At 52.3% G+C, this 16,406-nt stretch overlaps 1 long non-coding RNA gene and 1 gene segment (V, D, J or C); both read left to right on the plus strand.

The window, feature by feature from the left end:
* The first annotated feature begins 214 nt into the window (after positions 1 to 214).
* On the plus strand, positions 215 to 979 carry LOC135975812 (uncharacterized). The gene is made up of 2 exons (XR_010592861.1): positions 215 to 544; positions 687 to 979. It is a non-coding gene; the product is annotated as an uncharacterized LOC135975812 (long non-coding RNA).
* Positions 980 to 4,628: 3,649 nt separating this feature from the next.
* LOC101932330 (immunoglobulin lambda variable 8-61-like) lies at positions 4,629 to 16,100 on the plus strand. The segment is given in 2 exon segments: positions 4,629 to 4,706; positions 15,740 to 16,100. Coding segments are annotated over 2 exon segments (372 nt in total).
* The last annotated feature ends 306 nt before the right edge of the window (positions 16,101 to 16,406 follow it).

Raw genomic sequence — 16,406 nt, forward strand, 5'->3', positions numbered from 1 at the left:
AATGGGAGACTCTTGTACAGAACAGCCCTACGCCCTGTCTCGCTGCAGCCAGAGTGACCGGTGATGGAACGGAGCGCAGAGCTCATTCCCAGTGGCCCTGTGCCATGGGGGCTGAACGGATGACAGCGAGGGTGTCTCTGTGTTACAACATTTGCTGCTGCTGGACGGGGAATGTGTCCTAGTGATCTGCTGTGAGTCATAGCTGGAACCAAGGGAATCCACCAGATCCTCAGACAGGTGGGAAGCTTGTCACTCTCTCAAGCAGGGCCCCCAGTAACCCCAAGAGCGCACTGAGGGAAACTTGGCCTGCTCTGTGCTCTCAGCTCAGTGAAACAACCTCTCTTGGGTTGGCTCGGCCCCTTTAGGACAGAGCTATAAGGAGGGGGAGCCGCTGAGTGAGCAAGAGATTTGCATGAAGGGGCCGTTCTTCAGCTCTGGGGATTTAAGAGCGAATTGGAGGGTTCCTGGAAGAGAGACGTGATCCTCTGGATTCCCACCATGGCCTGGGCCCCTCTGCTCCTCACGCTGCTCACTTACTGCATTGGTAAGGGGGGGTTGATCCGGTGAATGAAGCAAATTAAGAATTTATAACAAGCTGTAGCGCTGCTCTCTCTGCAGGCAGCGCTGAGAACGTCGGTTCTGCTCCGTGCTAGGGGGAGTTCTGATGAGCTTGTTTCTCGTTTCAGGTTTCAGTTCCCAGCAACTCCAGTCGCTGAAGGCGTCTGAGTTCGTGTCTCCTGGAGGGACCGTGACCCTCTCCTGCAGCCTGAGCAGTGGGGCCCTCACTGATAATAACTACCCACTCTGGGTTCAACAGAGACTGGGGAATGTTCCTCGGCTGATCATGCACACTACGAGTACCAGGCCCTCGGGGATCCCAGAGCGTTTCACTGGCTCCAGATCGGGTAACACCATGTCCTTGACCATCAAGGGGGCCCTGGCGGAGGATGATGCTGATTATTACTGTTGTGTGTGGACTGGCAGTGCTCATCACAGTGATACAGTCAGATGGGGAAGTGATACAAAAACCTCCCTCCCCCCTGTGCCCTGCTGGGAGCTGTGGTGGCTGCAGAGCCCAGGGTATAAGTGAGGTATTTTGCAAAGCTGAGCATCTCTCCCTGTGAATTCCATCTCTTCCCCCCTCTGCGCAGGGTTGCCCAGCATCATCCCAGCTGATTGCCACAGTCAGATAGAACAGATAAGATATTGTCTCATCCACCTTGTCTCCCTAATATCCTGGGACCAATATGGCTGCAACACGGCAAACAACAGTTAGAAGAAGCAGCCAGGCAGACTGACAGAGAGGAAAGAGAAACCTAAAAGGAAAGAGAAGAAACAAGGAGCAGGAGTCGTTAGCTGAAATTCCATCTCTGGGGCAGTTCCAGTTTCTCCATTCCCCACCCTTCTCCTCCTTCTCCTCCTCCACTTGGCTGTCGACCTACACAGCAGCTGTCTGGGGCGCTGGCTAGCTGGCAGCATCCCGCTCCCTCTTGTTGTCCATTCTTTCTCCATGAAGAAGCCAGGCAGTGAGTGATACCCTGACTCCCCTCTCAGCTCTCTCTGGTTGGGGCTGGGTTTGTGACCCTGGGTGGCCAAGTCCCACTTTGAAGTTGGCTTTCACTCATTGAAGGGATGATTCTTCGTCACCCCCAGAGGGGTGCAGAGTCCTGACAGGAGACCCAGAGAGACCCTGTTTCATGGAGGTGGCAGGGTGCAGGGAGCCTGCACAGATACATTGTGTCCATTGGGGGGAGGGATAGCTCAGTGGTTTGAGCATTGGCCTGCTAAACCCAGGGTTGTGAGTTCAATCCTTGAGGGGGCCACTTAGGGATCTGGGGCAAAATCAGTACTTGGTCCTGCTAGTGAAGGCAGGGGGCTGGACTTGATGACCTTTCAAGGTCCCTTCCAGTTCTAGGAGATGGGATATCTCCATTCCCCACAACCCCTGTGTACCTCCATCCCAGCATGCAGGGGAGTTTCAGGTACAGGAGGAAGCCAGTGGATCCGTGGCTCTGTGTGACAGAATGTACCCCTGTATTCACAGCCTGCACACTACTGTGAGAATCTTTGTACAAGGTATGTCTTGGGAGGTGTCATTAAAAATCTCATAATTTGCTGCTCATTATTGTCTTGGAAAAATATGTGTGGCAACATTATACGTGAAGTTATAAGATTCCACTATATGGTGGTATTAACAGGTGTCCCAAACAGAAGTTGGCAAACAGGTCTGTCCTCAAATCAAGGAATACGTGCCCTGCTTAATTTGCATTTAAGCAGTAAACAGAGGAGGGCAGGAAACAAAGGAAGCTCAAACCGGTGAGAAAAAAGCAGCAGGGAACATCCTTCCCCCTAGACTGTTTGTCTCCTGGTACCCAGCTGGAAATGCTTCTCAAAGAGGTGAAACTATAAAACGGAGGGGCAAACGCCCCTAGTCACCCGTCCCTCTCTCTCTGCCCATCGATTTCCTGCACCTGCAGGGACAAAGGAAGCAGCCTTTGGACTGGGGGAGGGCTCCTGACCTAAGAAGTTTGGCGAGTAAGGCAGCTGAAAGCCTGTGATGACAGAACTTTGCTTTGAATGTAACAGTTTGCTGAGTGAGGCACCAGTAGCATTTTATCTTTATTTTCCTTGTAACCATTTCTGACTTTTAGGCCTCATTACTTGTACTCACTTCAAATCTGTCTCTTTGTCGTTCATAAACTTGATTTATTGTTATATCTAGACAAGTGTGTTTAACTGAAGTGTCTGGGAAACTCCATTTGGGGTGGCAAGTTGTGTCCATATTATTCCTTTTAAAGAAATAATGGACCCAGTACAGCTTGTACAGTGCAGGAGAGGGCTGGGCCGTACAGGACATATGTTTCCTGGGGGAAATCTAAGACAGGGGGTGTGTTGCGGTCACCCTGCAGGATAACCCAGGCTGGGGAGAGACCGAGTGTAACCTGGGCATGGCTGGCAGGCTGCAGTTATACACAGACACTCAGGGTGCGGCTGGCAGGCTGGAAGGCTGTTTGTGAGCGGCCCAGCTGGGAGCTCCTTCAGCGAGGCATTGCCAGACACCCAGGACTGCAGGGCAGGGGTGACAGCTGCTCATCACTCTGGATTGTACCCGGGTATGTCAGGCTATGCAGAGCCACACAGGGGATGATGGAGCAGTTCTGCTGCCCTTCCACTGCAGGTGAGCGATGGGGAAAGTTCCATGTCCCTCCTCCTTATGTCCATTTGCTCAGGCTGTGTCCAGGGCCAGGCATTTCCCATAAGAGGAATGAGGGAGCGACTGGGCTGCAGGGGCCAGAGGGGAGACACTCCTTGTAGTGCACTTGCAGAGGGAATCAGCCGGAGCTGCCTGTGCTCTGGGCTGAGCCTGTAACGTCCCCCTGGGAGGAATCTCAGGCAAAGGAAAAGTTTTTGCTCAGCTCACAGATCTGTTGTTTGGCCAGAAGAGGTCACTGGAGCTGCAGAAATCCCCTGGTGGCTGTCGGTTCCGGTGGTTAGTTTGCCATGCTCGGCTCCCTCTCAGCGGCGCTGGAACAATTCTTATAGCGGGGGGGCAGAGAGCCATTGAACCAAACTGCAAACCCTGCATAGAATGGAACCACTTCAAGCCAGGGGTTGCGGCAGCCCCCCCAGCCGCCCTAGCTCCAGCACCTCTGCCTCTCAGTGCACAGACCAGCGCAGAGTTCAGTGGCTTTCGGTTGACTCTGAACACACCTAAGTCACCTCTTAACCTTCTCTTTGACAAGCTAAATAGTGAGGGATAAAGTAACTCAGCCGACGATTAGTGTTTGCCAGACATTGAAATATCCATGTAGCTCTTCTCTAGACCCTCTAACTTGTCAACGGCCTTTTAAAATTGCAGACCCCAGAACTGGACACACTATCGAGTGGTCTCTTGAATAACACAGACAAGGGAAATCTTACCTCAGACTCTGCTCAGAAACCAATGGGCAGCCAGTGCAGAGCCTGGTTTAAAGGTTTTGTAAATGGATATAAAATGGAGTTGGCTCAGTCAGGGGGGTTATTCTGTGGAAGGAGCAGGTCACCAGGAGGGGCTGGAGTGAGGCGAGTGGATGGCTTTGCAGCCCAGAATTGCCAGGGCATTCCCTGCATAGGGGGAACTTGGCAGACGGCACAGAGACGGTTGTGGGAGGAGTGGACAGAGGGGTCACTGAGGCGGTACCACTGGTAGAGTGGAGCTGCTGGGAGGGAGACACAAGAGAGTAGGGCAGATATTGAGGCTGGGAGAGGTTCTGTAGTGCTTTGTGGGCAAGAACAAATAGATTACACTTGAAGAGGCAGAGAAGAGGGATACCAAGAGGGAGGTAGTGTCAGGATGGGAGGCAGGGAGATGACTTTAGTTTCAGGGTTTTGTGTGGATTGGATGGGGCAATGAGGAAGAGTTGGAGGCTGACTCCTACCCGGAGACCCTGACAATCTCAGCGGGGTAATTAGACTTTTTTATAAGTATGTTGAGAACCCTTCCAATTTATGGAGTCTCTGCCTTTCTCCCATGGGCTGTGGTGCATTTAGCAGCCAGTGAGCAGGGAGCTGATTTGCATGGAGGGGCCGTTTTTGAGCTCTGGGGGTTTAAGAAGGAATCGGAGGGCCCCAGCTACAGACCCGTTTGCCTCAGGACGCCGAGCTCGTCTGGATTCCCACCATGGCCTGGGCCCCTCTGCTCCTCGCGCTGCTCACTTACTGCTCGGGTAGGGTAGAAAGTTGCCCCTGATTCTCTGCTCTGAGATGCTGGCAGCGGCCACATTTCAGTTCTTTCCTGTCTCGTTCCAGGTTCCAGCTCGCAGCCTGTGCTGACTCAGACGCCCTCGGTGTCCGTGTCCCCCGGAGAGAATGTGAGACTGGCCTGCACCATGTCCTCAGGATACAACATTGACAGCTACAGGGTGCGATGGTACCAGCAGAAGCTGGGCAGTGCCCCGCAGTTTGTGTACCACTATAAAACTAGCGGTGACCAGGGCAGGGGCACAGGGATCCCAGCACGATTCACCGTCTCCTCTGACACCTCCAACAACCTCTGGAATTTAGTCATCTCTGGGGTCCAAGCAGAGGATGATGCAGATTATTACTGTGCTGTATGGGATGGTAGTAGTAACGTTCATCACAGTGATACAATGAGATAGAGAACCGAGACCTAAACTCTCTGTCACAGCTCTCTGCAGCCCTGAAGCTCAGACCATGACGTTCCTAAACACACACTGACAAACAGAGAGAGAAGCCATTGGTGGTTTCTTGAACAATGACTGTCCCCTACACCCAGGCACCATCTGTCTGTTCTGCTCTGGGACCTGCTGCACTTTGCTCTTCAAAATCCATATCACCTCCCTTCCCTCCCAAGGGAGAGGCTGGTGGACAATGCTGCAGATTTGCTTTAAATGCTGGAGTTGGCGAGTTACGACCGGAATCCGAACAGAAAAAGCATCTGAGAGCTGGGTCAGTGTCTTCTATCACTGACAGGCCTGACCTTTGCCAGCACCACGTCTCATCATGTCTCCTGTGCTCACAGCACTGCCAGCCCCAGATGGTCAAAACTCATGAGTCAGGCCCCCCAAAATTATGAGATTGGTTTAGAAGTAGGAAGATTTGCCGTGGATCCCAGCCATGGTCTGGTCTGTGACAGAGGCCTGCAGCAGTAGGGTCGGCAGAAGTTCCTCCCTCTCCAGCTTTTCAAGGGTGAAGGGAAACGAGAGTTTCCTAGTGACCCTGCGATCCAGCCAGGTCGGCTCAGTAGCCTGAAAGAGCTCAGTTCTACGTGGAAGAGGCCTCTCCCCGGTCAGCAGGAAAGCAGGGGGCCTGGCTGGAGGGGATCCCAGGGCTAGAGGCCCTTTAAAATAGGGGGTTGAGCCTCTGCTTCTCTGTGAGTTTATTTGTGGTGGTGGTGAAATGGTGGAAGGAAATCCCTGTCCTGGAGCAGGGGCTGGGCTGATCTGATCTCGATTCCACATGGCCTGGCAGTGGGGATGAACCTGCCCACGCTGAGCAGCCCGAGGGGCTGCCGGGGAGGAGGTTCTGTGGGCGTTGGGTATGTGAACAGGGGGCCAGTGAGGCAGGGAGTCGGGGGCCCCTAAGTGGGGAGGGGGGAGTATGTCACTGCTATAATACAAATCATCATCAGTAAAGACTTGTCAGGTCTGTATCCAGTGGGTCTCATTTCAGCCGGTAACTAGCGTTCTTGGGTGGCATTAGATTCCGAAGTCAAGTCAGGTGTGGAGGGGAATATCCTGCAGTTCCACTGTAAACCGGTTCTGTGATCTGCCGAAAGGAAAAGCACATCCACTAACTTTGTGTTTCACGTTCTTTGTGGGGTGAAATGGAGCAGCAGGCAGGATGCGGGGAATAAGGGCCATTCAGGTGGGTGACTATTTAAATGATCCACGACTTCAGGCCAATAAAGTGACTCCATTGAGCCCTCCCATGTCATGTGCATTAACGAGCCAATGGAAGTGGGACAGTTCAGAGCGGGGGGAACAATATTTACATTCCTTGTGGGTTGTTATAGGACTGGATTAAATACCCTTTGGGCTGCACAGGTCTGGTGCACATAAATCCTCTTGGAATGGACCAGGGCAGGCTGGGTGGAGGGTGAGAAATCTCTTTCTGTTGGGTGCAGTCTAGCAGATTGGTGGGTAGTACACGGTGATAACTGCTGGTAATAAATGGTGAAAGCAGCAGTAATGAACACAGAATAACTTCAAGGACACCGAGACACCAGTTAGAATGAGGGGGCAGGGATTTCTAGTGCACTGCTGGTGCTATGCAGTAATACATAAATCATAGCAAATGCTTCCAGGACCCAGATGCCCTGGACTCTTTAGAAGGCGATTTCAAATGGCAGAAAATAATTAAATAAAAAATTCTTACATCTCAGCGATCTCTTCTCATAGCCTTCTGGACCCTTGGTGCCCTGTGTGTAGAGCTCTCCCCACATTCCCGATGTTCTGTGGTACAGAGCATGTTATAATTATAATCCTGATTTGCCTCTAATCCTATTTTTCATTAACTTCTTATTTTAATTGAACTTTCTTCGCTTTTCAATTAAAATAAACATTTAAGAACAGAAGGCTGCTGCAGTAGCTCTATTGGTCTTTGTCTTGAGCTCCCGGTTTCTCCTTGTCAATCACCGGAGTAGTAAACACAGCTGTATCCGAGCCTACCGAATAGCAGAGATGTGGGATGCAGAAGAGTTCCACACTCTGCTAGTGCCTGGCCTGGGAACGAGGGGGCAGAGATTTCTCTGCACACACCCAGCAGGCATCGCTCTGAAAGCTACATGGACACAATGCCTGAGCCCCTCCCGTTAAGCTGTACAAATCTATTTATGTGCAAGGAAACAATTTGTAACAGTGAAAAATAAGCAAAACAAGTAACTGCTTCCCAGAGTGGCTAAGAAGAGGTCGGCTATTGTTACAAATCTCAATTTCACGAGAAAGGAAAGGAACGAGATCACACCGTGAAAGCACTCTACAGCGATCTAGGCCCAGGGGAGACCCCCAAAGAGCATGGGGCAGCACCACTGGAGTTAGTGGGTGTTTTGCCATTGATTTCAAAGGACAAGGACAAGTGTATCTTTGCACCCACCCAGAGCTGGGCAAAAGTAATTTGTCATATTTCCCTGATTTCACCCAAATGGTGGCCATTTGCATTGCAGGCAATTTCACAGCCCCCAGTTTCTTTCTTTTAGGAGTATTTTTCAAAATGCTCCTTCCCACGGCCACTGGGAAAGAGTGGATTTTCCATGGTGTCACCCCCAATCCAAGTGTGCCAGAAACAATGAGCCCATTTCACTAATAAATAGTGTTAGTCATAATAACAACCTACACATACAAAACATAGAAGCTGGGAGGGGCGAAAGCTTACTGCTGGGGGGAGTTGGCTGAGTAGAGCAGGATTTGGTTAGGGGCACCAAGGGCGTGGTGAGAGGAGAGAACTGGGGCTGGAAGGGACAGAGGCTCGAGTGCGGCTGAGGGAGCTCGGGGATGTTCTTTATGTTTCCTTCATACTGCACCTTACACTGGGATCAGCCAGTTCCCCATTTGTGTTCACCAAGCATCTTCCCTCTACTCCTTCAAACAGCTCCCAACGACCCACAGGTTCAGTGAAAAATTCCAGCCATAAAACCCACCCGGCACTGTGTGTTTGTCCTATTTCACTTTTGCTCTCTTGCACTGCCTCGTGCCTCCAGGCTGTAGCCTGTCTGGGGCAGGGCTGTGTCAGTTGTTTGACATATGTAACTGTTGTCTGACATCAGCTAAGCCAGCATCACTAGGTGAATAAAAAGTCATTATTATTTTAGGGTGTATATAGTTATGTTTTCTGCCAGACATTCCTTTGCTCTTCTCCTACTATATCTTGCTGAAATCAATCCCACAGGGGCGACTTTTCCCAACGAGGTGTTAATTTGTGCATGTGCAATGTATCACACACCATCATTTGTACTCACTGTTTCTGAACACTATCCGATACACATACAAGTGATTGGAGTTCCTCACACGTGTAAATACTGTGAAAACTGGGTGTGCAAAGATCATGCACAAAACTAGTGAGCACAGACCGAAACTGGACTGAGCCCACTTTAATCTGGCCATAAAAGAACAAAATCAGAGGAAGTTCTGTGATGCACGTTATCCAGTTTATATTGATGACTGAGCACAAGGCAGCAGGAACTCAGTCAGTCAGATCTGGACAGCTGGACTCTTCCCGGGCAGCCCCTGTGGTCTGAGGAATGTAAACGCATGCAGGCCGATCACTGCACAAATAGAGCAGGTGCACAGAAGGGAAAGTGCAGTGAAGAAGGGGAAGCAAACACTGCTTGCGACCACTAGATGGGGGCATTTTATTAACCTTGTGGCCAAGACCTGAAAAGCCAGTTTGTGCTGAAGGGTTTTCTGGGGACTGAGGGAGAAGTGATGAAAGTCTCGATATAGGATTGCTCGGGTTGGTTGGGGTCTTTAGTACACACCTGGGTTGGGCTTTGGAAGACAAATCCATAGTTCAGCTTTTCCCCCTTTCTTCCATGCAAATCCTCTGCTGGGGAAATCAGGGCCAGCAGAGTGATTACAGCGCAGGAATAAGGCAAATGTGCTAAATGCCGACCAGAAGATGTCTCTGAGCAGTCGGGTACATCAGAGAGCACCACAGCTTATTTGCATGCTGGCTCAATCCAGCCTGCCCCCCAGGGCTCATTTGCATGTGACCTGCCCCTTAGGGATCTAAAAGATACTACAGGATTCCATAAAGGCAGGAACCAGTTGAAACCCAAGGACAGGGTTGGCTCCTTCTCTCCCTCTGTCCATCTCCTCCCTGCACCATGGCCCTGTGCGCTCTGCCTCTCTGTCTCTTGGGGCTGTTCATGGCAGGTAATTCCCGACCAGGATGACTTTTGGGGGGCAGGTAAATGAGCTAATTGGGGGTTTAGCACAAGCCGTGCAGCACTAACAGATCTGAGTTTTGTCTCTGGCAGGTTCTTGTGCCCAGCACGTGGTGACACAGCCGCCCTCAGTGTCAGGGTCTCCCGGGCAGTCAGTGAAACTCTCGTGCAGCGTCAGTGGAGGATACGACATCAGTAGCTATGGAATAGGCTGGTACCAACAGACCCCTGGGAATCCTCCCAGATACCTGCTCTATTATTTCAGTGATTCTAACACAGGCAGGGGCTCTGGGGTCCCGGACCGGTTCTCTGGCTCTGCCTCCGGCAGTGTTGGCTACTTAACCATCTCTGGGCTCCAAGCCGAGGATGACGCTGATTATTACTGTGCGACTTGGGACAACAGTGCTACGATGCTCACAGTGGTGTAATCAGAGAGGGAACCGAGACAAAAACCTTTCACATTTCACTGACCAACACCGAGCGAGACTCTGAGGAAGAGCTTTGACGCTAGTGGGGCACAGATGTAGCCAGAGAGAGGCTTCCTTGGCCGTGTTGTACCCGGCCTTTGTTTCAGGGATTGCTTTTCCCTCACACTAGATCCCTCTCCCCCTAGACTAATCTCCTGGCACTGCATTGGGGGGTGGGGGCTGCCCGCAGATCGGGAGATCTGGGATCCTCTGCACAAAGGGGCTGTTCCAGCATCTATGGCAGGCTGAGGACTATCATGTTCTCTACACCCTCCCCATCTCCTACTACACGAGCCACATGTTCCCATCTGCTCCTCCACCCCCTGCACTTCTAGAAGTGACCCAGGCGTGTCTGAAGCTGATACCTGCCACAGGAGAGCTGTGAAATCACGTGTGTGGGTGGAGGTCTGGGGCCAGTCAGCCCGTCAGTGACAGGAAGGGTTTGGTAGCCAGGATCTGAATAGCCCAATCTCACACAGAGCGAACTCAATCACTTGGGTTCCGTACTATCCTGAGGGCCCAGAGGGGCCTGATCCAAGATGGCCGCTACTCTGTGTTCCTGTCTTCACCAGAGACTAAATCCAGTGTCATCCATCTCATCCAATGAATGTGTCAGCAGGGAATGGCCCAATATCCCTAGAGTACCGACAGCAGGAGACTCCGAGAGAATAACTCCAACCAAGGGCTCTTTATACCAGTTGGAAATAGCAAAAATCCAAGGCAGTGAAGGATGGGGAGAGGAGTCTTGGCCATGTGTGTGTGATGCGGGGTGGGTGCGACCTCAGTCCAGATCCATCCGTGTGGAATTCGATGTAAATCCATTATCTGAATGGTATCACGGGGCTGCTCACACCCTCCTGGTAGCGACGGTTTGCACGTGAGCACTTGGCTGGGCAGCTCCACTCTCCCCTCATCCCTGCAATGTGAACCCCAAAGCCTTTGCTCCCTAAAACTAATAGGGTGACACGGGGCAGGAAAAGGAGTCAGGACAGGTAGATGAACTGGAACTCAGTGATTTGTATCCTGGCCTCTGCACATAGAATCCATTGCTGAGCATGTCCCCCCAGCACTGAGTGCCCCCAGCTGGCCTGGCCACGGAGTCTGGAGCACGTTCGGCGTGCGGGGGAGGGGACACACTGCATCTCAGTCCTATGAATTGCTCACTCCAGGGGAGAGGGTGAATAGAGTTTTGCAGGGTGCATTGTGGGTGTTAAATTGGCAAAGGGAAATCCCCGTCCTGGAGCAGGGTCTGAGCTGCTTTGATCTAGAGTCCACATGGCCTGTCTGTGGGGATGAACCTGCATTTGCTGAGCAGAGAGAAGTCAGCTGATGGGGGCGAGTTTGGTGGGAGTTGAGAGGGTGGTTGGTGAGCAGGGGCAGTGAGGTAGGGGGTCTGGGAACCTTGGCAGGAGCATGTCGCTGCTGTAATACAAATAATAATAACAAGAATCATTAAAGAATTGCCAGTTTTGTATAACGTGGTGTCATTTCAGCTGTGTAATTAAGCAGCATTAGGCTCTGACTGTTCAAAGTTAAGTCAGGTGTGAAGGCCAATATCCTGCATTGCCACTCTGCCGTGAGTCTGGGACTGGCCAAAGGAAAAGCACATCCAGTGACTTTGTTGTCAGGGTCACTGGTGAAAGTTGGAGCAGGCAGGATACTCCGATGGGTGACTCTAGTCACATGATCCACTACTTCTCCCAGCCAGGGGACACAATTGACCCTCCCAGCACATGTTGTAATGAGGTGCGGCTCTGGAGAGCGTTAGGAGCCTGGGGTGAAGTTAGACAGTTTCTGTGGAGTGCTCCAAGCCTGGCATAAACCCAAAAGACGAATGAGAAGGGAAACCATATCAGAAAGCGCATTGGAGAGCAGGCCCAATGAGGCTTGGAGCACTGGCAATGTGTAGAGATACAGTGAAACCCCGCTATAACGTGCCCCGCGATAATGCAAATTTGGATATAAGGCGATCATAAGGTGGCTCCGGCTGCATCAAGCAAAAAACAAACAAAAAAAAAAAAACAGGCGACCAGTGCCGCTGAAGCAAAAAGAAAAAAAGAAATGTGCCTTCCCCACTGCCTCTTCCCCCCTACTCCCGCTTCTCCTTTTGGGGAGAAGAGCCATTCTCCTCCCCAGCTGCTCCTCACTCTTCCTCTGCCCCTTGCACGTCTCCCCTGCTCTCCCCAAGTGTTTCCCTCTCTTGCTGCATGGCTGAGAGCCCCACTGCTGGAGCTGCACCCTTTCAGTTACTGTTATGGGTAATTCGTAAACACAAGTTGTTTTCTGCCCAAGAGAAATTGACCGGCTTGAAACTGACCGGCTTGAAATAGTAAATTTTTGTAATCCCGCTATACCGCAACCCCACATTTATCGCGATCGAATTTTTTGGACCCCTTTAATAATATAGCACCTCTCACCCCGAGAGATCCCAAAGTGCCTTGCAAAAGATATGTCCTTAGACAATGTGCATGAAATGCAGCCAGCTCTGGGGGAGGGGGTGAATATGGAAAGTGACACAGCCCCATTAGTTGGGGGTTGGGGGAGACAAATTTTCGCTAAGGACACTGGGGCAACCTTCTGCTGTGATGCAATTGCTGTGGGATCTCTGATGGTCCTGCAGAGAGCAGAGCAGCAGTTAGGGCCTGTGGTGTCTCTCTCACTGTCTAGAGATTCTCTTATGGAACCCGTCCCCATTTCATCTGAGCCTCTCATTGTGTTGTGTCACTTGTCTCTGCAGAGAGACCCCTGCAAATCTGTTCTTTGCACCACTTCACAGCAATGCAAAAGGGGAAATTACAGAGCCTGGCTCAGACAGTCTTGCCCGGCCGGCAGCTGCAGGAGCATCTGGTCGTGACACAGCCAACACTAGCGTCTTGGCTACATTCTGCAGGGTGGCTGTAGACGAGGGACTCCCTTGGGATGCAATGCACAGTTCTCTTTCCAAGGCAAACTAGGAGCTGAAATCCTCTGTCAGCCACAGCAAAGACCAAACCATTCTGCCCCAGAGCTAATCTGTGCAGGGAGAGGTCACTGCAGTCAGGGGCGGGGGACAGAGCCGCGTTTCTGTCCCCGGTAACTCTCCATTCGCTCTAAGCTGCAAAACCCAGCAGAGTGTGACTGTGACTCTCGCTCGGGCACCTGGAAACCCAAGTCAGTTAATTCTCTGCAGCTGGGCTGCCCCCATGGGAGACCATGTGACCTAATGACTTGTGCAAACTGAGAGAGCAGGACACCCGGGAGAGCAAGAGGGGTGATTTCGGTCTGACTCCACTGGATGGGGCTCGTGTATGCTTTATCCTCCTGACGCCGACGGGGAACAGCAGCCACGTTCCTTCTCCCCTGGAGCTGGAGGCTTGGGCCAAATTGGGCTTTATTTGTTTGTCAGGATAACTAAGTGCTCAGTGGATGCTGTGTGCAGGAGGGGAAAAGGCTAAAGAGGAGGCCACTCGCCGACACAACCTTTCCCCTCTATCCCACCCGCTATTTTTGAGCCCTAGCCCAAGCTGCAACTTCAAAGCGCTGTGTATACAGCTGGTTTTAAAGCATTAGCGTGAGTTCCACTCGCCTGAGTCTGTCCAAACGCTGTGTGGACATACTGAATAAGACTCTGTTTTGCTCAGAAGGGAAGTTTCTTCATGGCCTGGAATTCCTCCATAATTCGGAGTTGTCTGCCTGGCCACAGGAACTTTATATGGGTTGTAATCCTGGCACAGCCCCCTGCTACTCCAAACATCCACATGGTGAAGTGGCACTTTGCTAAAGGGGCTGCGAGCTCGGTGGGTGTTGGGACAACAGTGGAAAGAAGTGTGCCTTGGAATAAGAAATCGGGAATAATGAACCAACTTCAGCCTCGTTGCGTATTTGAGGCGACACCTTCTGATTTTGTCCTTCGCTCCCTTTAGAAGAGTTCTGACTGCCCCTCAGCCCCTGACTCCCAGAACAACCCGTCCCACTACTCCGCTTCTGTGCTTCCTGCTGCCCTGCCACTGACACTGGAACAGAGACCATCCAGCGTTCCCCTGCTCCTCACCACAACCCCCATTCCCTGCCTCACCACAGCGCCTGAGAGAAGGGTGGAGGTTCTCACCAGGCAGGTCGCAGAGGGAGAGACAGGCTGGAGCCAGGGAGCTTGGAACTGGAATCACAGACATCCAAACTCTGCTAGCGTGCTCTATGGTGGGATCAGATCTGATAGGTGCTTAATTTGTGCCAGGCCTTGCCAGGGTTCAGACCCAGTGCCTCTGGGCTCGGCCGTTTATAGCCCCGGCACCTCTGGGCTTGGCAGTTCATAGCCCCAGCACCTCTGGGCTTGGCAGTTCATAGCCCCGGGGCCTCTGGACTTACCACGTCAGTTATGAAAGTAAAAAATGGCTTGAGCCCCGGCTCGTCTCTCCTTACAAATGAAGCACTGGATCCGATATTCTGGTTCAGGCTCAGGCCCATCTGCACATGCAGCCTCACTCTGGCAGAGAACCAGTCATGCCAGGGCTTCGCACAGGGGCTCTAATAGTGCACAGATGTGCCACACATCACGGTCAGCTTCTGGCCAAGTGGGCTGCTAATAAATGTCCGAGTGCTCTGAGGGACTCCACTAAATGAAACCTGTCTACCGATGTACGGCTAAACCTGTGCGATGCTGAGGGTCTCCTGGAGAGCCAAACACCCTCGTCTCCCATCTGAAGCCAGTGAGAACTGGGGATGTTCCACACGTCACCGGGTCAGACCCACACGCCCTGCTGGTCTGAGCCGAGGGCTGGGGGAAGGGAGATGCAGCCCACACCGGGGCAGAAGGACACACACCACAGAAGAGCAAGGCACAGAAGACCGATGCGACGCATGTGCCCATGTAACTGAACACAGACATCATCAGTCTGTTCTCTGGGCTTTGCACCATTAAATATGGACTCCCTGCTGTTGCCATGGCAGCGGTGCATCAGCAGCTCTTTTGTGTTCCAGTTCCGACGTAGCGTTGTAGAGTGTAGCATTGTGTACACTCGCTCGCTCTCGAGTACATGCGCTCTCTCCCGGAGACTTATCATTTGTTCTTTCTTTGCTGTTTTCCTTGAAATAAGTTGTCTAGACTGTCTAATACGTGTTTGGCTTTGTGTGTGTGTGGAACGTCACAGCAGCCCGCGCGGGAGCCCCAGAATTATCCAAACTGGCTCCAGGGTGAGAACAGAACAGGACCATCCCAGTGAGACAGGCCAACTGCAGCCAAGAATGGAGCAAATCAGATCGTTATAGCACTGCTTCCCGTCTTTGGACACGGTCACCCTCAGCAGAGTTGAACACGTCACTGGGCTCAGGGAGGTACTGCTCAGGGGAAGGCAGTGTGAAGATCATCCCTTCCGTATTGCATCACAAACAAACTCGTCAGCAAACCTGGGATACCAACATGGGACTGGGAATAGCCCTGAAGCTGGGGGAGGGAGCGAGGCAGGGCTCCTCCTAATCCAGCAGATTCCTGGAGTTTGTTAATATTTCCCCCGTATAGTTCAGTACTTTACAGTCACAGCAAATCTAAGAAAGATCCCCTGTATGTCTCTGCCCTGTCTTGGGGTGACGCAGGTGCCCAGAGCAGCAGCCAGTGAGCAGGGAGCTGATTTGCATGAAGGGGCCGTTCTCCAGCGCTGGGGGTTTAAGAGAGAATCGGAGGATCCCAGCCACAGACCCGTTTGCCTCCCAAAGCCAAGCTCGTCTGGATTCCCACCATGGCCTGGGCCCCTCTGCTCCTCACGCTGCTCACTTACTGCTCAGGTGAGAGAGGGGCCCATGGCGCTAGGGCAGCCCTTGACTGGGTTTCACCTTCCCCCTCCCTCTTGGGAATTTCACACAAACGTGTCACGCCGCAGGGCGGGTCTCATGGCTTTGTTTGTACTGTGCTTTCCAGGTACCAGCTCCCAGTACGTGGTGACTCAGGAGCCCTCCTTGTTGGTGTCTCCTGAAGGGACTGTCAAACTCTCCTGTAGCGTGAGCATCGTATCTGACATCACCAGCATCTACCCGTACTGGTTCCAGCAGCGGGGGGGTGGGGTGCCTCGCCTCCTCATCTACAACGCTAACGTGAAAGTGTCAGGGACCCCCGAGCGGTTCTCTGGGTCCAGCTCCGGTAACACGGCCTATTTAACCATCAAGGGGGCCCTGGCAGAGGACGAGGCTGATTATTACTGCCTCACTCACTACTATCAAGGAGGGGCTTTTAAGGCTACACAGTGAGACACTCAGATGGGGAACTGAGACCCAAACCTGCCTCCCCTCTGCTCTGCTCTGCAGTCTGTGCTCTGCTGGGACCTGCCCAGGCTGCAGTTTGGCCTCAGACTTCCCCCTGCAGCCTGAGTGATCCTCAGTGAGTTTGTGCCCCTCACTCCCTGCAAGGGGGTACATGGGGTGTGCGTGTGTAGGGGAAAGACAGCTCCTCCCCTCCCCCCTCCGTCACTCTGACCTGTTGGAGGGGCAAAGGTTGAGCTGTGCACTTGGCCTTCTCTCCTAGTTTGGGATTGACCAGCTTCCCCTCCAGTCAAACCAGTCTGTGAAACTAGTCCCCCGTCTCCATTCGG

The sequence above is a fragment of the Chrysemys picta genome, chromosome 15 (genome assembly GCF_011386835.1).
Source record: "Chrysemys picta bellii isolate R12L10 chromosome 15, ASM1138683v2, whole genome shotgun sequence".
NCBI lineage: Eukaryota > Metazoa > Chordata > Testudines > Emydidae > Chrysemys > Chrysemys picta.